Below are 22,527 nucleotides of genomic sequence, written 5' to 3' on the forward strand. Positions count from 1 at the left end.
ATTTCCCACACTAATACTAATGACTCAGACGTCTCATGGTAGCATCAAGTTGTGCTCGCTAAAGGCCTTTTGACCTTTGATCTCACAAGGTTACCGCTGTGATATTTACTGTTTAAGGGGTGACGCTGCTGTTGAAACTGACCCTGGGTCAGTGTATGCAGCTTCTGCTGTGTGCAGTATAGCTCACCCCATGGCAAGGTCTAACCCGGCTGAATCACGAGCACACAAAGCCGTGTCCTATCCGGCAGGTTCCTTGGAATTTCTTAAAGGGAATTAAAAGTGTGAATCAAGGGGATATAACACTCCAAATTCACTGACACAAATATTCAATAAACGGTTGTTAATCTACCTTTTTTTAAAGTGCATTATTAATATATGAACTCAGGATAGACGCAGTAGATGCCCATGAGCGGCCGCGTTATATAAAATATAATGAATTCCGGATCTGGGATAACATGGGAGAGAGAAAGGAAAATAAAAGGAGAAATGACTTTTTTTTAGGGCATGGCTCCTTCATAATAAAAGCATCTGCATAAAAACTTAACAGCAGATTCAGGCATCTTTATTATTTTATCTTGTAAGATAAATCTAATCTAAAACATATTAATGACTCATTATCATGCACAAATAAAAAATATAAATAAATAAATCAGGCAAGACCAAAGCGCCCTCTAGTGACAGATTTGGTTCCATGCATGATTTGCAGCAGATTTTTAGGCAGGGCCCAAGAATGATCTTTCACTGCCATATTAAAAATAGATGACAGTAAAACCTCTAGACATCTCACTCAGTTTAAAATACGCAGCACATATTTTATTCCATTAAATTTTTATTTCAAGAGGATTGATAAGAATTCGTATTGTGTGTGCAACCTTACATGTGGGACATTGTAAGCACAGTTTACAGACAAAAAGAAAAAAAAGAAAAAGACATCTTTTTTTCAGCGTCTGCGAGCCCCCGTCTGGTTGCTGGGGGGCCCTGAGCGATTCTGGTGCTCTTCTATCAAACACAAGATGCTGTCCGACAGTCTTTTGATGTCGCGGTGCGTGTCTGGATGTGCAGCCAAAGCCTTTAAAAGTTCAGTCACACCCTCCCTCTCCAACATGCGGCTGTAATGTGAAGCTAGAAGATGGAGAGAAGAAGTCAGCGTTACACAGAAGTGGAAACTTCTAGTAATTGATACCGACACTACTTAATATTCTAGAGAGGCGTTTATGAACGAGTGAATTTCCCCGATGTCCAAGGTGACTTCTCTAAATGTCTGGTTTATTTATCGAGCCCAAACACATCCAGTTTGTGATATAAAGCAGAGAAAATCAGGAAATTCTCACATTTTACGTGCTGAAAACAGAATTTCTTTCAACAGGATGGAAAAATTTGTTTTATCTGGAACACAGTCTTCAACTAAAGCTTGCAGCTCTTGTATCTTGTGTTGAATCCAAACATGCTGGACCCATATTAATTCACCCATGTGCTTCCCACAGTAGTCCATTTGTTGACCTTACTGTCTTGACTGCAGACCAAATGAATAGCCCAGACGGCCCACAGCTGCACTCCTGGAGGCTGACTGGTCTGAAGTAGGGGGCAAAACGGATGGAACGACCTGAAACGTCAAAGCAAGGAAACACCATGAGGGGAAACGTACCCGAAGTTGAATCAAACAGATGTTTTGTGGTGTGCAGTTTGTGTTCTCTCACCTGTAGGAGACCATTTCCGTCTCTAACTGGGTCCAGGTTATAATGGAAGCATGCTGCAAAGACAGAAGGACCCCAGTGAATTTATCTGTTCAAAGAATCCGACATCCAAAAATGTCAACTCACGCACCAGCTGCTTCAGGATGGTGCTGCGAAGCCCGTCACCCAGAGTCCAGGCCTCCGGTCTGGAGGTGAGGTGGGCCAGGATTCCCGCTGCGAAGTAACGGACCTTCACCTCCACCTGAGAGTCCTGCAGCAGGGCGAGGATGTGCTCCACCAGGTCCTCCTCCAGCAGGTCCCCCTGCAACACCTCCACCTCCGCTATGTTGTTCTGAAACAGAGACAGACGACACCACATTGTATGAACAGGGATCTGATTTTATTCTTAGGCTTCAAGCACTAAATATTTTCAGTGCGCATTTAGATTCTGATGCTGCTTGAAGGACGACTGCAGAAACAAAACTGGCAACTAGCAGTAAAGACGGATTAACTAGGTTTTAGACTAGTTTTTTTTTAACTAAATAGATTTTAAACTAACAAGGTTTAAAGTAACAAACTAACTAGCTTTTAAACTAACTAGTTTTTGAATTAACTAGGTTTTAAATAATTCATTTCTGAACTAAGCAACTAACCCACTAGGTTTTAAACAAACTAGGCTCTAAAATAACTAGGTTTTCTACTAGTTTTTGAATGAACTATGCTTTAAATTATTATTATTAATTTTTACTATTTAATTCAATTATTATTTATGTTTATATTTATGTTTACACATTGTGTGTTTACATAAACAGTGTAAACAATTGGCCCTTGGGGACTAATAAAGTTTTTGGAATTGAATTGAAGTGTTGCACACCTGGTTCATAATCAAAGAAAAGCTGCTGAAATAATGGCAGAACAAACACACTGAACCCACCAAGAGGCCGAGAATCTTCTGTTGAATGGAGGGTTCGCCGTAGTACGACTGCAGCACAAAAGGAGACATGAGAGGAAAAAGGTTTGCATGTGTGTGGCAGCACTTCTGTGGTTTTATTTTAAAGGGGGGGGGGGGGATTCCTGTACCTCCAGAACCTCCTCATATAGCTCCAGACCCTGACAATCAAGGAAATTCCGAGAGGCTGCGGGCATCTCATCTGTCAGGTTCCACAGAGCACTCATGGCGAACTTCAGAGTGGGGTCCACCCCTCCCACCATGGCTTTCTGCTGCACGATAGACAGCAACTGCTGCAAGATAAAGGAGACAGTGTGAGACGTTTACGTGTCAACAAGTCCCCGCAGGCAATTAAGAAAAATCACCGAAGCGTGGAAGGAAGCTTGATTCCACACGGCGAGAGAAAAGAGAGGTGATTGAATAATGGAGTAAACTGAGAAAGGTGAGATCGTGAAGCAAAGGGGAGACAATGACAGAGTAAATGGGTGCGAGCAGCTGATAGGTCATGGAAAATATCACAGGTGAGATGGAGAGGGAACCAGAAACACAGTCGTGCAGGTGTGGCGAGAAGCAGGAAGTAACTAAATACTCCCAAAGCGGTGAGTGTACCTTCATGATAGAGACGTCTGTGGCAAACTGAGCGGCGTCCTCTGTGGACAGCTACGGACAGAACCAACACACGACAGCGTCTGTGAGACATAACTGCATTATTAAACGTTAAAGCAGAGCAAAAAGGGTGTTTTCTTTTTTACAGCACAGGGACAAGGACTGCACTTAACTGGGGCAAGAGAAAAGCATAAGGCCGGTAGCTGAAACTAGAGTCATAAAGGTGCAGGAGGTGGTGGTACAGTAGCCAAGCTAACAGGTGCTGTGCTATTTTCCTGCAGCACGCTAATGCACAGTGCATGAGCAGTTTCTTGACCTTGGCGACCAGAAGGGAGACGATAGCCACGGCCATCCTCTGAAGGTTAGGATCCTCATAGCGGCTCAGCCAGTTAATCACCAGCGTGGCTGCTAAATACCTGAACCATGATCAAAGCGGGGTTATGAGGACACAGTATTACAAAAATATAGCAGAAATGTGCTGAGAAGATGCCAGTTCAGCTTGGTACTTTCACACCTGGTGGAACTTTTTTTGGTTCTTACATTTCAAGGAAAAAATGTTTGTTTGTTTTTTAGCTTTGATTTAATTTGTTGGAAAACGCAAATTGCTCATAAATGAGTGGACTGATTAAGTTTAAGACGGAAACTAACTTGTCAAAAGGGACATCTGACAGGATGTAGTCACTGCAGAGTGCCAGGAGACAGTTCTTTTGTACCTGGGGGAGAGAAAAAAACAAACACATGTGCATAAATCGATCCTATAATTAGACCAACATAGAATCCTTTAGAGAAGCTGCTATTGGTCGAGACTGTTGGGGGTATTTCTCCGTCTCCACCATAAAAGGCAGTTACTTCAGTTACTTTAGGAGCTTCTGTTATTTCTGTCTGTCTCATACAACATTGAACCTTGCGAGAAATGCCGCTGTCTATGTGCTTCTACTTGACAGGTGGGGAACAAGTGAAGAAGACAACCCAAGAGTCAGTGATCGTAAAAGTCCAGTCCCCACTCAAGTGGCTGGATCCAAACTTCAGAAAGCGACTATCTACCCTATCTGCTAATCCATCTCTTTTTTCCTTCATTTACCCTGTAACTATTTCTACTGTATTTCTTTTCCACCCAACCGGTCAAGGCGGATGTCTGCCCTCCAGAATCTGGGTCCTGCCCGGAGTTTCTTCCTCAATGAAGGCGTTTTTCCCCAATTCTATTGCTTGTGCTTGATCTGGAGGGTTCTGTTGGGTTTTTCTGTCTGTTAAAGCCATTCAAAATGTTTGATAAAAATAACGTGGGTCGATGTGTGTAGAAAGTGGCACAACGGGAGCTTAAATATGATGTTAGAACCTGATGAACAACAACCAACAGAACCATAATCAATCAATAAATCATCTTCTATTTGTAAAGCACAGAATCACATCAGCAGACATTTCAAAGCGCCTTTACAGGCAGAGAAACCCAACAGAACCTTCCAGAGCAAGCAAAAGAGACAGCGGCGGGGAAAAACTCCTTCATTGAGGAAGAAACTCCGGGTAGGACCCACACTCTGGAGGGCGGTCATCCGCCATGATTGGGTGGAAAAGAAATACAATGAAGATAAAGTCAAAGATGCCACATTTTGCTTTGCAACACAAAGAACGTGTCGTTAATCATCCTTCCTGACCTGCTGGTTTTTGGGGAATGTCTTCATGGTGTTCAGCAGCTGCGTGACGGTGGAGCTGAGCAGGCTGACAGACATGGCCTCCGCTATGTCCTGAGTGGTCAGGTTGAAGACGCATGCCGTGGCCACCAGGTGGACGTGCATAGAGGTGGGGTGGCTCTGCATGGCGCTCAACACCAGCTGCAGGAAGAACCTGTTCAGTCGCGTGTGACCACTTAAGACATCGGAGGTAATAGGAAACAGCTAGAAATGTAGGATGAAGGGAGTGATGTGTGGACTCCATCTGCTGGATCAGCTGCTGAACTAAAACCCAACATGGTCAGATATTATTAGAGTAAAACCCTCCCACCCTGTAAAGAAATCAGCTGAGGACGGAGATCTGTTGTGGTCTATCAAAAAAAATCTCACCTCATCTTAAAATGGGAATTAAAACATTAAAATATTCAAGTATGATTCTAGATTTACTGAGGTAGAATGTTCAATCTGTGCTGGAAAAAAACTAATCTCTACAAAGGAAAATATATCTTTGACATTTAGACGTAATTCAGTCTTTTAGAATAAACACTGAACACATTGAGTTGAAATGTTTCCTTTACTCTGGAGAAATGACCTCTGATGAATGAAAGTCGTGTATTGTTTCGAAGGACTCTGCTTATTTTACATCTATTTATTTTCCTGGATATCTTGGTCTCATTGGGATTTGTTGTTATAGTGAAGGATTAACCAACAAGCCGACTACTTCAAACCGCACTCATTTCATCCCACAGAGAATAAATACACAATGTGCAACGCTAGATCAAATCATCACGGAAAATCTATTGGTTTCCAGAATAATTATTATTAATGTATAATTGTAGTTTCTGACAGCCTGGGTCTTATTATCACAGCTTGGCCTCCATCCCTACCTATTTTAAAACGTCGTAGGACGGAAGGTAATTGCTGACATCTGTGAAAGTTATGACATTTCTAAAAATGGTGCTGGGCTGGCAAGAAAGAAAACAGTCAAATAATCACAAAGGATTATAACAAATCCCCAAGGCTGAGTATCCCCTGGAATGGAAAAATAAAGCTGAAAAAGGAAAGGAATCACTCAAAAGGTCTTTCTCAAACATCATCTCCCTCGTCTTTCTATCTGGTCAGATTTCTGAGTACAAAAGCTGAAATCTTGACCTTGAGAAAGCAAGGTCAAGGTCATTTGGTGGACATTACTAACGGACGAACGAACAAACAGATGAACACACGAACACTGACAATTCAAATACATCACCGCTTTGAAGTAGGATGTACTCAAAGCTAACTGTTCTACCTTAAGCAGTTCTGGTCGGGGTTGGTTGATGTCAGTGACCAGATTGTAGAGATGGATGAGGGCCTCCCGTGTAAAACACTCCCGGTCTCTGTAGGTTCTCAGGGCCTCACACACCTGGTTCTCATTAGCTTCCCCGGTAACCTGAACAAACGCAAAGCGTCACACCCATAACTTCCTGTCCTGGCAGGTCACAAACCACAAACGGGCATCAACTCTCGCTTAGGGGTCTTACTTTTAGGTTTTTATGTGAAGACAGGACATCACAGGGGCTAACTCCAGTAGCTAGCAGCCCCAAGAACACCAGTCCCCCCCTGGCCTCCACAAACGCTCTGATTGCCGCTTCGGTGATTCTCTTCCGACCAGAGATATCTAGAGAAACGAGGGACGGGAGAACCTGCGGACTCCCCTCCAGAAGACGCTGCATTGTCTCGTCCCCATCTCTTCCATTGAAGTCATCCACAGAGATATGGTCCTCCGAAAAGTCAAGATGCTTCAGTGCTTGAAGTTGGCTGAGGACAAAAAGCAATCTGGCCGCTGACATTTCCAGTTTTCGCAGCCGGTGGGCGATCAGTGACCTCAGAGTGTTCTTACAGTCAAGGAGAGGGATAAGCGTTGAGACGGCACTGCAGGAAATATCCAGGATCTCCAGGTGAGGTAGTGAGCAGATATCCTCCAGGACAGGATCGGTCAGGTCTGTGTTGGCGAGGTTGAGAGCCCGCAAGCCCTGCAAGGAGCTGAAGCCCACGTCCTCCCCTAAAGACTCCCAGTCCAAAGGTGTCCCGTTCAGAGACAGTCTCTGCAAGCTGGACCTGCACTCGGAGTTTGAGGCTAAGCCCGAGAGGATGTTCGCACCGGTGAGGTCCCCAGAAACCCAAGAGGCATCTAGCTCCTGGAGCCGGTGAGGGCAAATGGCCAGGAGAAAAGCATCCGCAGACATCGGACAAGAGCGAATGGAGGCTCGGCGCAAGCGGAGCTCTTTGCTGTTTCGGAAAATCCCAACAGTGACGTCATTTAGTATCCCTGGAAGAAAAAACACAGGGATAAGTACTGAATGACAAGTTACAGGAAGTAGGTTACAGAATAACGATATTCTGACATAACAGAAAGATTGTTAACAAACTGAAGGTCGTAGGTCAGTCCCATTTATCCTGTCCTGACCTACCTTTGGTTGCCATCTTCTGCAGTAACTGGTCGCTTATCTCCTGGGGGAAGACGGGGGCCCGTCTGAGACACATGGACCCGTCTGCTCTCCTGCTGCACAGGGCGTCCAGGCTGCAGCACACCTGATCCAAACACAGGTCACACAGGGCGGGGGGCCCTTCACAGTCCTACCAGACATCAACAGGGGCCCAGTCAGCGCATATCCTACCGACTACATGAACGTTAACAGCAACACAATATTTATACTGCATAATGTAAAGGCTGGGATTTTTTTATTTATCATTATTTTTATTTTTATTTTTTTTTTTGGGGAAAAAAAATCAGACTTTACAATTTTATATATTTATATTTATGGGAATATTTCTGAGGTTTTATTCCATTAAATATGCCTGCAAAAGCCCATTTTGCCCTGACTCTTGTCTCCCAGGCTTCTTCCTTAGAGACACTTGACACAAGATCTCTGAACACCGCTCAGTCTAAATTTAACCGCAGCAAATGCGCACGACCACAGCGTCTTTAAACCACCTAATCCACGCGTGTCTGCGTGGACAAAGGCAGCTCCTTGTTAGTTTGGGACACTGTCGACACGCTTTGTCGCTGACAAGGAAAAACAAAACAATGACACACCGTTTACGACGTCAGTCACGTCACGTCACGTCCAACTCACCATGTCTGAAGAAGGAACGGTTAAATAAAAATGGGAAAAACAAAACAAAACGGAAACACGTCGCTGAGAAAGTTTATAACTATGTTTTAATCTTTATTTTCCCTTAGAAGCAAAGAAAGTTAAGAAGTCGTCAATTTTGACAACAGCAGCAGCAGAGAACGGTCGAACACGAGCTGTCACACGCTGACGGCATCTTATTGGTTACTGCGTGTGACGTCACAGAGGGTGCGTTTGTAGGTGTGCACGCAATCCCCCTAACCCCACCCCCGGAAGTTGGAGTGACTTCACGTTGGACTGACTGGTTGGTGCAGCAAAATTAAATTAAATTAAATTAAATTAAATTAAATTAAATTAAATTAAATTAAATTAAATTAAATTAAATTAAATTAAATTAAATTAAATTAAATTAAATTAAATTAAATAAGGATTTGGTATAAAACATTTGAACAACTGTTTGCTGTGTTTACAGTAGTGGAACAACAAGACTTGGCTCTGTCTGGGTGTGTTTGTTTGTTTGTTTGTTTGTTTGTTTGTTTGCTAGTTAATTATTTAGTTTGTTATTTAGTTAGTTTGTTAGTTTTTTGTTAGTTAGTTTTTTTGTTTGTTTGGATGTTTGTTTCGCTTGCTTGCTGGTTGGTTGGCTTCATCAATTCTTCTTTGGCTTAAAAACCATCCAGAAAAAAATTCATAGAAAACTTTTTAACATAAATCTTGTGGATAAACAAACAAACACCACGGGTGAACACAGAACCACCCCTGACTCTCAAACGCAGCCACAGATCTTTGCATGGAAGCTATTAAACAATCAATCAAGTCCAGACGGTGGCCTAAAACTTTCTGCTGAATTTTTTTATGCAAGCCTTGCATCACAGAGCTCTGTGCCTGTGGTTCAAATGGCAGCTGAAGCTGATAAATTATAGTGAAAGTAGTTATGAGAAAAGTTGTGCTGTAGCACAATATTTGTGTTCCTGATTACTGTAAGCACAAACTGGGATGGAAGCAGTTTTAAATCATGACGCTGCCCCATTCAGCTCGATTATTATAGGAATATAAGCAGGAGTCTTCCTGAGGTCAGTAGCGATCAGCGATCAATCAATCAATCACAGAGGTGTGGGAGAGGCTGGGAGAATATTAGATCCTGTGAGGATGATGACAGACAAGGTGTGACGTTTTCAGAGTTTCTACCTGAGAGACAAGACAGCCAAACATGAATATAACTCATCAACATTAGACAAAAGTGGTGGAAGTAACTGAGTAAGGCGGTTTCCCACTTCATGAGTGGGTTCCAATCGAGGGCTCTGTCAATGAGTGGGGTCTCATATAAAGTGAGTGCTAGTGGATTTAAAGATTGTAGAGTCGTTGATAATGGATGGAGAAAGACAAGAAACTACAATGATCATGTTCCATTTTTATTTAATTGCTGCCAAACTATGAATCGTATCAATATTTGTTCCCAAATCCATTCATGAACACAGTTGGAAATGTGGACACAACTTTCTTGTGTGAAGAAATGGGGATTTGTGGTAGTCTGGAGATGACATACAGTAATGTAATCAGTGTGGAGGAGGTCACGGAACATGAGCGGCCCGTCTAAAGAAGAAAGAAAGACACGGATGTGACAGGATCAGGTCCAAGAGGGGCTTAAGTCATGAGGGAGCATGTCGAGAAATAAGCTTCAAGACGCGAGGGAGAACAAGTCAGGTAGAAAGTTTGATGGACAATGTTTGTGCAGGGACAGGATTAAGGTCTTGGCTTGTCTGTCTGCTGCGATTAACTGTACCACTGAGGCAGAACGGAAATCTGAGAGATTACTGATAGTTGTGGATCCAGCACGAAAGTTTGAGGATGCTGTGGGAATCACAGAATTTTGTTTCAATCTACTGGAAGGCTGCAAAGCCTCAGTTATCAGTAAAAGATGTTCCATTATGGTGGATCCAGAACGAACTAACTAACGAACTATCTCTCCATCCATCCCATCCTTCCTTCCTTCCTTTCTTTCATTCCTTCTTTCCTTTTTTTTCTTTTTTACCAGTAATAAGTTGATTTGGCCACAAGGAGGCGCTCACCGAGAGTTGGATTCTAACATTGAACTAGTGTCACATCTCATGTCATTGTTTAGGAAGTGAAAAATATCCCACAATGAGAAAATAAACAGACATCCTAAACAAGACACTATTTTGTGTATTTTGCGAATAAAGTTTTGTTTGTAATCTCTTCTACCCCCCGGGGTTCATCAGCTGGATCCCACTGATCTAAAGCAGCTTTTTAAAGCAGCTTTGTCCAGATTCATCAGACTGAACTGCCTCTACTATATGTATAGGAGACCACCTGGGAGACGACTAAGTCACACAAACATTAAATGTTTGAATGTCCAGCCTCGATTGCTCACAAGCAAATCTGTCCTCCCACACACTGGAGTCATTGTCCCCACGCAGAGAATCCCCCCATGCATCAAAGCCTGCTCTTCCTCCTCAATCCCAAACATTTAGCTGAAGGCTGCTCTTTATTTTCTTCTTCTTCATCTCCAAAGCCCACTGCATATTGTCCTCATGAGCAAAGAAACACAGCTGCCAAAGCTATTGGAAGGGAAAACACACGTCCCGTAAGAAGAGAAACACAAGATAAAACCAACACGTCCAAAAGAGAAACTTGATTTACTGAAGCTACTGCATCGTCAGATTCAATCAGTCACAACACTGGAGCTGATAGGAAACAGCTCTAACAGACTGTTAGTTGAATGAATGAATGATGCTGAAAGCGGCGTACTGATGTGCATGTCATCAACTCCATCAAACCTATAGTCTATGTAAGAGACAACAGGTCCTTCTAAACAACACAGTATGAGAGTTAACTGCTGACAGCATGATTTATTTTCAACCAGTCCTGCTGACTCCCATCCAATCCAAATCGTCACTTTTTTTATTTCATTTTTCACTTTCAGTTTTGGATTTGTGGTCAAAAAAACCTTTATTAGTGGCTTTTTTTTTCTTCCCAAACTTCACACGGCATCAGAGGAAGAAGGCAGGGCCAAAGCCTTCTCTCTGCTCAAAACTACCCCTCCAAAAAAAAAAAAAAAAAAATCTCTCCATCATCCTCCTTATTTCTATCCGGACCACCCTCCACTGTTCTCCCTTTGGGCAGTGTTTGCTTGTGCCACAGCTGCATGCAGGCCTGCCTCCTCAATGAGAGCAAAGACAGAGAGCGAAGCAGTAAAGAGGAGGAGAATGGGGAGCGTGAAACTGGGAAGGAAATACATCTGAAGTCGCACCTCGTGAATCGTTGGCTGGAGGCTCTGACAAGGTAGGATTAATGTTTTTTTAATTTCTGAGATCAGGATTTATGACATTAATATGCATGTTTTTGATGCTTTGCTGAGTTACCAGTCATCTCTAACAATGGGTAAGTGATGCAGGACAGTGAAATTAGATTGGAGTCTTGTGGACATTGAAAAATAAACCCACCGTGGAATGACTGGAATTTAAATAAAACCCCTTTGAACTCATTTATATTTGTGTTTAAATTCAACATGTACATCTGGTGTAAATCTCAGAATCATGTGCATCATGTGCAGAGCTCAAGACTCCAACGGTCCCCTCAGGAGAACCGGCGACTCTGTTACAATAAGGTCTAACTAGCACAACCCCTAAAATTTGATGGCCACAAATCGATGTTGTAGAAATGAGAGTTTTTTCTCATTCAAACTCCCTGTCAAAAACATTTGATAAGTTAGGGGTAGTTTTTGAGGTTTTAAAAGCAAAATATATCCTTTAAATTGGAGTTTACCAGCAGACAGTTAGACCATAGAGTCGGTGGGCTGATTGGTTGCATCCTCTGGTTCCTCTGGGATGTGAAAACCAACCACTGGGGAGTGTGACCTGGTCTTGATTGCATTAATATAGATGAGGTGGCTGGATCTGGTCAGGTCTGGCTCGGAGAGGCGGAGAGGAGAAAATACCTCCATAATAAGTCAACAAAAAACGTGGCGGCTGCGGCCAGCTTGATGAAGACCAGCGGGGTGTGAATGACAGACAGACACCTGGTGGTAATGACTGCCGATGAGATTCGCAGGCCCGGCTCAGAGGCGTTCTGTGTAAACACTGTCACTCCTGTCAGGCCGCGGCCTGTGAGGTTCTTATTGCAGGGTTGGAGACTCGAAGACGAGCCAATCGCACAGACCCAGCTATTGAAGGGGATGACCCGTGATTACGGAAAGAAAAGGAAAAAACCCTCCCTGGGTAATAATAACCGACTGAAAGCCAAGGTGTTTCTGAGCTCTGACACATTGCCCGTTTTCCTGAGGTGGTTTACAATCCAACGGGACAAACTGCAGCTTGTTCTCTACGTTAATACTAAGATACGATTGTCTTTCTTCGATTTCTTCCATGGCTGAACTTTTGGGTCGATTATTAAAAATGAATGTTGGCTCAAAAAGTTCTATTTATAAGCTTATGTGCCTTGCAAGAACACAAAAACTTGAAGTTTTATGTTTCCCTTGAGACAAGCATGACTTTTTTCCCTTCAACAATGATAAAAGAGCACCATTCTGCTACTGCAGCAGTTTGAGCTTAGGTAATGCTCTGGGACGAGTTCCACTGGTTGTGGTCGGGGCTCCTCACAGCAACCAAACATCAAGAAAAGACCACAGAAATCATTCAGAGCCCCTGACTTCTCTTTCCTTGACTCGTTTAATTCTGCTTCTCTGGTGTCTTTTTTTTTTTTATATCCTCCCTAGATTTGTTTTGACAAAGTTCTGTTGTGAAGCAGAAGCTGTCAAACATGTTAGATGAGCATTGCTTAACCTCCTCGGCCATATCCCCACCAGAGTGCCTTCTGGTTTGATATGGCAAAGCTGCCAAAGTCAGCTTGAAGTTGGCTTTTATCCGCTTCCACTTCCAAGCCTCGCTGGCAAATATGGAGGATCGTTCACTTAGAATTCCGCACGTCAACTGACGTTGTTCCATTCGACTTGGTGTCAAAACCAATAAGAGCAACACACAAGATTCTCTCCCAAAAATAGACTCCAGAAAACATTACTCATGAAAGAGGAATTCCTACAGACACAGCAATTTCTTTTATTCAGTCAACAAATTCAAATATATGAACCAGACAGTCAGAAAAGGGTCCGACAACAACTGCCTGGTGACTTCTTACCCATGAATCCAATTACAACTGCTTGTGAATGCAATCCCATTACGGTAAAAAGCCTCGGAAAGCATCATTTTCCAACTCTAGTCTGCCATTTCTAACAACCCAATCCCCCTAATGAGTCAGAGCAGGTAAAACTTAAAGACTATACGGGTCGGGTCTCCAAAAACATGAAAAACAGATCCCAGTATTTGCACACGCCCAGACACCTGATACAGATGTGTCGAGGGCCGTAATGAAAGAGAACCCATGAGGGAATGTATTGAAAGAATGAGTTACGATAACAAACTTGTGGTGGGTGGGTGGTACCGCTCTTACTCTTACCACAAGTGCACCAGGAGGCACATCTTGCCAAAGCGGGCCTCTCCGCAGAACCTGAAGCCGTCGCGCTTCAGTCCAGACTGCTTTACGTCTCAGTGTGCACTCAATGCGTAATTAAATAAGGCTCTCGTGCAGCCGTTTGACTGGAGGTTCTCCTCTGTCTCGTGCCAGTGGAGCTTCCTTTACAATTTAAGATGTTAGATACACCAGTAATATTGGATTATACAGGAAAAGAGGGGAAAAGAAAACACATGGTGCGAGTACAGAATGAAAAGTACAAGATGAGTGGTAGCAGAAACGAAATGTTTTAAGGCAAAATTAAAGATTCAGTTCAATTCAGTTTTTCTTGCTGTCAGTAAATTCAGCGAAAAGTTCTCCCTCACTTTGTAAAGCACTTCGAGGCGCCTCTGGTGTGATTCAGCACTCTATAAATAAAGTTGTCTTGACTTGACAACGACTTCAACAACCTAACTTGTGCTGTTTCTGTAGCAAAAGCTAGTGATGGAATAATTGTGTGTCAACAGCAGACCTCCACTGCTGTGTTAAAGCTTCTAAAAAACCCAGTTAGCCACAGTGTTTCACAATGTTCCACAACGTGCCCCATGGGAACAGCTGGTTCAGCTGCAGTGATGAACATGTAGCTGAGTTTGATTCAATTCCCCAACCCCAACCAATTAAAATGAATCTGTGGCTAGAAGTCACACCCAACAAACAAAAGCTTTGTCTCTTTGAATAGCATCTTACATAACTGTCCAACAGAACTAAGGTGGTAACGCTTTGGGATAAACTCGAATGAGCAGCATAATGAACAACATGTTACCGATAAGCAATTCTAATTTGTCATCTTCACTGTTATAGTCTATTATATTTGAATGCTAATTTTTGCTAATTCAAGGCGGGTAAGGGTAAACATCAATTTAGTATTGGAATAAAAATTTTGACCTGATGTTACCATCAACAGCAGGAACCAAGAGATTTTTTTGGTTTTAGTCTTTCAATCTATGCAACCTTTTCATAAATAAATGTTCTGCGCTCCTCTTTCTTTTGTTTTACAGATCATTAGCATTATTGGTATTAAAGACAGGAAGAACTATGGGACCTGGAATGTGGAGCCTCTTCATCCTGTTTGGTCTGCCCTTCTGGAGTAGCAGTCAAGCCCTCAGCAAGAGCACCATCCTGTCCCGGATCCGAAGAGCTCCGGAAGGAGAGGCCAAGAAGTGCTCCTACACCTTCCTGGTCCCTGAGCAAAAGATCACTGGACCAATCTGTGCCGCCCGCGGTCACACGACTGACAAAGACCGAGTGACGCGCCTGGATGTGGCTGCAGTGCGTGACCTCCTGTCAAAGCAGCGTCGGGAGGTGGAGACGTTAAAGCTGGTGGTGGATGTGGATGGCCATTTGGTGAATGAAATGAAATTGTTGAGGAAAGAAAGTAGAAACATGAACTCCAGAGTGACCCAACTCTACATGCAACTACTGCACGAGATCATCAGGAAAAGGGACAACTCGCTAGAACTAGCACAGCTGGAGACACGAATCCTCAACGCAACCACCGAGTCCCTACGTTTGGGCTCCAGGTACAGGGAACTGGAGGCCAAATACGCAGCATTGTCCGCGTTGGTGAACAACCAGTCAGTCCTCATTGGGACGCTGGAGGAGCGTTGTATGCAGGTCTACAGCCGGAGACACGACCAGACGCCGTTGGGTCCTCCACTTGTGCAGGTTGTTCCTGAGAACATTCCTGTCAATGTACCACGTTTCACCAATGAGATCCAAAGGGACAACACCCGAGGGTTCAGCCGGGAGAGGGGCTCTCGCTCCGGGCCGTCCCCCACCAGTGGCACCCTGGAAGTTCAGAAACCTCCGCAAAGAAATTTCAGCGCTGAAGGTGAGTAGAAGAAATAATACTATCCATCCATCCATTTGTTTTCATCCATTCATTCACTGATTCACTTACAAACATCCTAAACATTCCTGTTAGAAATAATGGTCTAGACTTTGTCGGCCAATCACAACAAAATCACAATCACTGCCTCGGAGTCGAGCAGCAGGTGTACCTTTGACTGCTTTTTCAAAGCTTTTCAAATTTAGCTGGAACTTTTCTCTCAACCCAACAGAAAGAACACAAACCAGGATGGAAATAAAAATGCTGTAATGTCTCAACTGAGACAGGAGACTTTAAGTAAAGCAAAGAAAGACTAACCAGTGCAATTTTGCTCATCAACTGAAAATCCTGACACATTTAGATCATTTTCTTCCAAGAATAATAAAGTGTGTAGGATAAAGTGCTGCTGTGTATGAAAACGATTCTCACTAAGATTGTTCCACTGCATGTTAGAGGTAGACGTAACCCAGGCTGCGTCGATAGACTCCTGCATATTACTAAATAGAGGTGGTCCTGGTGTAAATGTCTCGTCGTGAAAAATTGAATTACCATGAAAAATTTTCAGATGTTAGTCATTAACGACGTAGGTCGACAAAGTCTATGTTCAAATTAGGAAATTTCCCATTAACTTTCCTAAAATTGCTTCATTTCCCTTCTGCTGTTCTTGGAGGACTTAGCAAACAAGTTCCTTTTCGTGGAACCTATAAATGTGTTTTATGTTACTCTTGTCTGCCAGCGGGACTTTGTTCTTTGTAACTGTTTTCTTCCTGCCTTTTATAATTTGTCCAATAGCAACTTCAGAGTGGCTTGAAATCAAAAACGTCCAATGAAGCCAAAACGAAAAGAAAAAAAATCCTGACAATTAATTTTAACACCAGAACCACGTCATGTTTCGGATGCTGTAGACATGTATGACTAAAACAAATGACAAGAGTCACATGTGGATCATATGTGCTAGTTAGTGCCAGTTAGCTAGCATCCTTAACTTGTTCCCTGTGGTTCAAAAACCAACAGTGATGTTCCAGCATTTTAGTAATAGAGGTTCCCAAACCAAGAAACTAAAGCATTGCTGAACTGAAAAATGCTAGCACCAAAGAAGCTCAGGTAGTCCCGCATATAGCCAATTAGCTAGCACAGACGCATAGTTTTAACAAAAGTTGTCAGAACATATTTGTTTTTATTTTCCTTGAGAGTTCGGGTCTACGTAATCATGGAACAAAGTCTCACATAATTCTACCGTAATCAGTTTTTACCAGTCTTTCTCTTTCTTATCTCTGTATTGACATCCTGCTTCAAAGCGGTGATGCATTGTAATTGTCAGCGTTTGTGTGTTCGACATTAGTCCGTCCGTCCGTTAGCCCACCAAATATCTTTGCAACCATTGCAGATAGAAAGATGAAACAAAAAACACATTACTCAGGCAGCAAAGGGGATAAAAATGAGATGATGACCTTGACTTTGAGAAAACTAGGTCAAGGTCAAATTTCAACTTTTGTACTCTCAAGAACTGGATAAGATAGAAAGACGATAAGATAGAAAGACCAGCTTTGACCCATGTAAGTAGGTCAGGGTAAAATTTTGAATTCAGGGGAAAGCAGACTTCAGGATTGTGTTTGCCATGTCGTGGGATGTTCCAGTCTGTGACTGCCTTGGTTCTTGTTAATTGTTGTTCTCCATCAGGCCCATTTAGGGACTGCTATGATGCACAAGAAGCCGGTCACAGCACCAGCGGCATGTACCTGATCAAACCAGACGAAGCCGAGAGGCCAATGCAGGTCTGGTGTGAACAGGATATAGACAACGGGGGGTGGACCGTCATCCAGAGCAGGAGAGACGGCTCAGTCAACTTCTTCAGGAACTGGGAAAACTACAAGGTGATGACGGTGACGCTTCCCTTCTGCGCTCTGTCTGACTTTCCTCACTTCAGAGACCACCAAAATATTTTGCTCATGCAGACACACTGGGGGTCCTGTCATACAACCCATCTAGGGGAACCACCTGGAATCTTAGAATCTATATCTGGGCCAGAATCCTTGTGTTTTCACTTACTGTGATATATAGCGCCTTGTCAGCAGCACTATTTGTCTAAGTACTTTTCGGTTTGAGCTTCCCATCATGAAACACAAGATGGCCTACTAGGAAGGTATGTTCCACAGCTCAATCTGCAGGCGTGTTTTTTTTGTTTTTTTCCAAAACCTCTACTACTATGGTGCCTTCCTGTATGGATAGCTGATTGGCGGACTACACCACACCATGCAGACCGTTTCATCAAAGAGAAGGGATGGAGAACATCTCTGCGGCCCGGCTCGACCCGTCCAGTGTTCCATTTCGCAGGGCCAGGCTTGTACATGTGTAACTGGGAGCTAAATTGCCCTCTTCAACATTGATTTGCCTCCCCGCTCTCCCACAAGCCACCACATGTACACACACCACCACCAGGGAGGAGGCCACAGACCGAAGCTCTGCATCGTTCATCATTTACTGGCTCACCCGGTTAATCCACAATCACAAACCACAGCCTCCTCGACCAACTGAAGTGTTCTAGAGGCTCCAGGCCAGAGGTAGATTACTTGTGGTTGTTCCACACAAGCGCCCAGGCCAGTTTCGTCATTAACTGCGATCCAAGGGATGTATGGGTTTTGAGCGATGAACCGGCATTTTGAAGATGGATGCTTATTTTCCTGTGTAAACTCTACATCATGTTTTTCTTAGAAATTTCAAAGACAGGCTGTAATGCTCTCGCCGTGGTGTGTTTTCTTTTGAAGCTTTCTAGTTTGTCTTAACTACAGAATGGCAACAGAAAGTCACGACAAAGAAAGTTTGTATTTGTTCTGGTACCATCTCATATCCTCCACGAAAAAGTTTTATATTCCTAAACAGTTCTCATGTTTCTAAACTCCTCTCACATAGTTTTCTGTAATCTTTATGTAACCCCCCTTTTAATTTTCCTCTGACTCAGAGTGGCTTTGGAAACATAGATGGAGAATACTGGCTCGGTCTGGAAGGCATCTACAAACTGGGACGGCAAGGCGACTACAAGCTGCTGGTGGAGCTGGAGGACTGGATGGATAAGAAGGTTTACGCTCAGTACCACAGCTTCCATCTAGAACCTGAGAGCGAGGGCTACCGCCTACGGCTGGGCACCTACCAGGGCAACGCCGGGGATTCCCTCAGCAGCCATAACGGCAAACAGTTCACCACTTTGGATCGAGACAAGGATATGTTCTCAGGTAGACGAACATGGTGCCCTTTAGAATCCTATAGTGTTGTATGCAATGTTAAGTTTTGATTTCTGTTATAAATAACAATCAGACATCCAGAAGATTGACTAAAAAAGAAAATCCAACATTTTTTGCTCTACAACTGGTAGATTCCAGATCTCCGTAGCCTGGAAACCCATAATACTTTAGAAATTCTCTTTCAGTCCATAAAAAATGAGGTATAACACTTTGGAAGCAAAAAAATGCCATTAATTCCTTTAGGCTACATTTCCATCCTTCGACGGCATCGTCAACACCCAAGCTAGCATATTGTGCTTCATTAGCAAACACAGTGAAATCAGCGTCTCACCACTCTCTCTAAGCTTAGATTTTATTGTCACGTAAAGGAAGTTCTTTTCCACTGAATAATACCCATCAACCACAGACACTTAGCGGTACGCACTTGATCAAACAGAGCGCAGGCTATGCTGTCACTGCAGAACATTAGCCATTGTTCTCATAAGCATGTTGTTACTGTCACCATCTGATTTTTTTGGGGGGGGTGGGTTGTTGTTGCTCTTGGTTTATTTGTTCCTTCGTCTCTTTTTCCTCAGTTAATGGATCAGACGACAACTACTCAGCAGATTTCATTTAAACATATGGAAAAATAGGGCCTGGATTCATAATATCCAGTTGCTCAAATGACACATGATGTGTAGTTAGAAGTCAGGTTAAAGTTTGATTTCATTGATAGGGTGCAGGTATCTGGACAGTGTTACTTTAACCCCTCTGGTGACAAAGACATTTTAATTTTATGCAAATTTAGATGTCCAAGGAATAAAAGAACATAGTAGTAGTTTGTGGGCTTTTTTCCAAAAGACACAAAAACCTTGAAATTTTTAGAAGGTCGCACAAAATGTAGGACAAACTGATGTGCTCCACGATGTATGCTAACAAGCAAGGTACTTTCTTACATTCAGGAAGAGCTAGCTTCTTCATAGAGCTAATCATTCCTTCCTGTTTCAGGTAACTGTGCCCATTTCCATAAAGGAGGCTGGTGGTACAACGCTTGTGGTCAAGCCAATCTTAATGGTGTCTGGTACACCGGAGGCGTTTACCGCAGTAAATTCCAAGACGGGATATTCTGGGCTGACTATGGTGGCGGCTTCTACTCCATGAAGGCTGTCCGTCTGCTGATCAGACCCATAGACTGAGGAGCCGAGCTGGTCCAAGAGCAGCTATGGAGGCAAACTTGAACCCCATTCTAAATTGTGACTGACATTGTTATCGGCAACTGATTAATCCTGGAGAAAAGAACTACAAACATGGAGTTTCGCAACTAGCGGTGGTGACACAAACTTTTTGTAGGAGGATTTTTCCTGAATCACAGCATTTATATAAAGCTGTACAACAAGATCAGAGTTTCTAGATAAATAATCCAAGTTGTCCATCTGTTGAAGAAACCACAGCAGTTTACAGATTACTAGAGCAACTCTTGGAGATGAAGCGACACATCCTGACCAATCTGCATTTGTACTGATTTCATTCATAAGCTTTAGCAACACAAAACACAACAGGATCAAATGCAACTCTTCCTACCTCGCCAAGATAACCGTGTGGGGGAAAACCTTTACACAGTTTTTAACTTGAGCTGGAAAATGCATTTTTTTTATTTTTTAATTGAATCCACTTTCAGACCTGAGAAGACCAACATCTTGAGGGTTTTGAGAAAGTAGGATGGTTTATATATGTATGTTTTATCTACTTTTGATCACACAAACAGTACTGATTTTTTTAATTAATATCCCTACATGTAAAATGACCTTTATATTGTATGTTAAACTACTTTGTACAAGTGCCAAATGAACAAAAATGATAATTTATGTCTACAATTAACTTATCATAACAGAAAAAAGGGCCAGGTGTCCTGGGGGAACAGCTCATGATCCTACAGAAAATAGAATTGATTTCCTCTGTATATATGACAATCATTCTTAAAGTGTGCTTGCACGTAAGGAAATTGCTGTTATATGTTTTTCTCATTTGACTGTTGATTAAATTTCAGTATGACTCTGGAGAAAAGAAGAATTGTTGGGAGAAAAAAAAAACATGGAATTACTTCTTTCTTTCTTTCTTTTTTTTGTTGAGTGGTTTTTGAGCCCAAAAAATATGCCAACCGAGTGTGTTGAGATTCACAGGCAATGGGACAGACAACGAGAAACACATTGCTGAAAGCCAGACAGGATGAAGAAAGAAAGAGGGAGTAGAAGGGAGGGAGGGGAGGGGATAGACTGGAATGGAAACGGTCCAAGTTTCCTAGTCCCCCCACCACCACCACCACCACCACCCCTTCCTTTTAAATACAGAGAAATTTGCGTTCTTTCCACACAAAAGTGCTTGAACTGAATGTTTTTTGTGAAAATATCTTTCATTGACAAAGTCATGGGTGCCTGCTCTCAGTAAATAGAATGCTATGGAAGGAAAGCAGCATCTTTTGGTGGAAAAGCATCCATAGGAGAAGGCGATGGGGGGTGGGGGTGGGGGGGGTTGTAGGTGGGTCGGCTCAGACAGCACCACTGCATCTGATGCGGTTCTGCTGTCTGAGCTCAAAATACATCCTCAATTGTGTTGTTTGTCTTACTGACCACAAAGGCCCTCCCATCCATTTCTTCAACATGCTTTTAGGAATCAACAAAGGCAGGACGCTGGTTGAACCCAGCTGTACATATAAAAAAAAAAAAAAGGAGTCGTCTAATAAAAATTGTTTTATAGTGTTAAAATTGTACAGCAGTAAAAGTTGAAACAAATGGGTTAAAATACTGTGCGATATTACACAACTATGGGGAACATTTAGGGTCACATCGTCTTGAAATGAATTCAAAAGAGCTGTCAGCTGCGAATACTCGGCTTATTATTTTTTAGCCTTTTAAGATTCCATGTAGATTCCACACATAATCTTGCTGGTGAAGTCAGGCGGACAAATGTTGTTTTTGAAGCAGATTCACTTTTTGATGGCAAAGGAACGTTTCCCTGTTGAAATTTTTCCTGTATTATTTTTTTCAGGAGGTCTCTAAAATTGTGGTTTTCAAACGTCATCACAAGACAGAACCCTAAATTTAAAGAAATTAAGGTTTTGTAAGAATTGGTCCCCAATCTAGATGTTCTCATTGCGTTAATTTTGCAAAGATGAATTATTCACATTTTTGCTTGGGGATTTGTTGAAACCCTGTAAAAGACTCCTGGATAAAATCCCAGTTCTAAGATATGCATAGCTGTGTGAGCTTTGTGTTGATGTGGAAAGTCCTGAGGCTGCAGATGAATACTCTACAGAGGCATCTTGTTACAATTGGGAACACATTTTGAGGATGACTAGGTAAGGACGAGTCATCCATCCAAGACTCGGCACAGACATGAGGTTTTTTTTTTTGCTGTGAATTAACTTGTTCCAATAACAAATATTCAATATTTGTTGTTGGCAGCAAGAGGAAACTTGGATTTTGAAAATGTCCAACCAAGGAAATGCTACCCCATCCATTCAGGACTTCCTCTTTCACCTGAAATCGTAAATATGAGCTGCCTCAAAACGACCCCTGGCACTCACTGAGCAGCTGGGAGACATTAATGAGGCGAGCCTGTTCCGCTAGAAATTTCCTAGTTATTGTTTAATACACAAATGTCTTGGAATGGTATCCTATAAAGGTGGTGGCGGTGGCCGATGAACATGATGAAGTATCTTTATAGTTGAAGAACTTGATAAATCAAACTTTGGTGGGAATTGGCTCAATAGTTTGTATTTATTTCCGAGTTGTTGTCCAATCTGCTTCATCCTTCCACCAGGTTTGGTGGAATTTCCTTCTGTGATTTTTGTATAATTCTGTAAACAAACCAACAAACCAACCAGCAAACGAACAGACAGAGGTGAAGATATGACTTTCTTGAATTGTCATATGTATATAAATGCTGAA

The 22,527-nt window shown here is 42.6% G+C and overlaps 2 protein-coding genes across 2 annotated transcripts; one reads left to right on the forward strand and one right to left on the reverse strand.

Annotated features, from left to right (window-relative positions):
- Positions 1–839: 839 nt before the first annotated feature.
- Positions 840–8,144, reverse strand: LOC137612295 (protein zyg-11 homolog). Its single transcript, XM_068340758.1, has 14 exons — positions 8,012–8,144; positions 7,346–7,511; positions 6,416–7,203; positions 6,184–6,324; positions 4,881–5,057; positions 3,877–3,941; positions 3,545–3,644; positions 3,232–3,282; positions 2,754–2,915; positions 2,608–2,655; positions 1,825–2,025; positions 1,698–1,750; positions 1,506–1,603; positions 840–1,122 (listed from the first exon to the last, which is right to left on the reverse strand). The coding sequence occupies exons 1-14, from the start codon at positions 8,012–8,014 to the stop codon at positions 941–943; spliced, it is 2,235 nt and encodes a 744-aa protein (XP_068196859.1). The 5' UTR covers positions 8,015–8,144; the 3' UTR covers positions 840–940.
- A 2,987-nt stretch (positions 8,145–11,131) lies between these two features.
- Positions 11,132–20,798, forward strand: LOC137612132 (angiopoietin-related protein 1-like). The gene is made up of 5 exons (XM_068340500.1): positions 11,132–11,311; positions 14,533–15,365; positions 17,043–17,236; positions 18,322–18,592; positions 19,589–20,798. Exons 1-5 carry the CDS (start codon positions 11,175–11,177, stop codon positions 19,774–19,776), a joined length of 1,623 nt encoding a protein of 540 aa, XP_068196601.1. The 5' UTR covers positions 11,132–11,174; the 3' UTR covers positions 19,777–20,798.
- Positions 20,799–22,527: the final 1,729 nt, after the last annotated feature.

The sequence above is a fragment of the Antennarius striatus genome, chromosome 18 (genome assembly GCF_040054535.1).
Source record: "Antennarius striatus isolate MH-2024 chromosome 18, ASM4005453v1, whole genome shotgun sequence".
NCBI classification, from domain to species: Eukaryota; Metazoa; Chordata; class Actinopteri; order Lophiiformes; family Antennariidae; genus Antennarius; species Antennarius striatus.

Bases quoted from the DNA above. Each gene is read 5' to 3' on its own strand.
- LOC137612295 (XM_068340758.1), bottom strand. The intron at 3,283-3,544 runs GTCAAGAAACTG...TTCTGTCCGTAG, and splicing joins TCTCCCTTCTGGTCGCCAAG to CTGTCCACAGAGGACGCCGC. The intron at 2,656-2,753 runs GTACAGGAATCC...TTTGTGCTGCAG, and splicing joins TATATGAGGAGGTTCTGGAG to TCGTACTACGGCGAACCCTC.
- LOC137612132 (XM_068340500.1), top strand. From the start codon at position 11,175: ATGCAGGCCTGCCTCCTCAATGAGAGCAAAGACAGAGAGCGAAGCAGT. The intron at 15,366-17,042 runs GTGAGTAGAAGA...GTTCTCCATCAG, and splicing joins AAGAAATTTCAGCGCTGAAG to GCCCATTTAGGGACTGCTAT. The intron at 18,593-19,588 runs GTAGACGAACAT...TTCCTGTTTCAG, and splicing joins AGACAAGGATATGTTCTCAG to GTAACTGTGCCCATTTCCAT.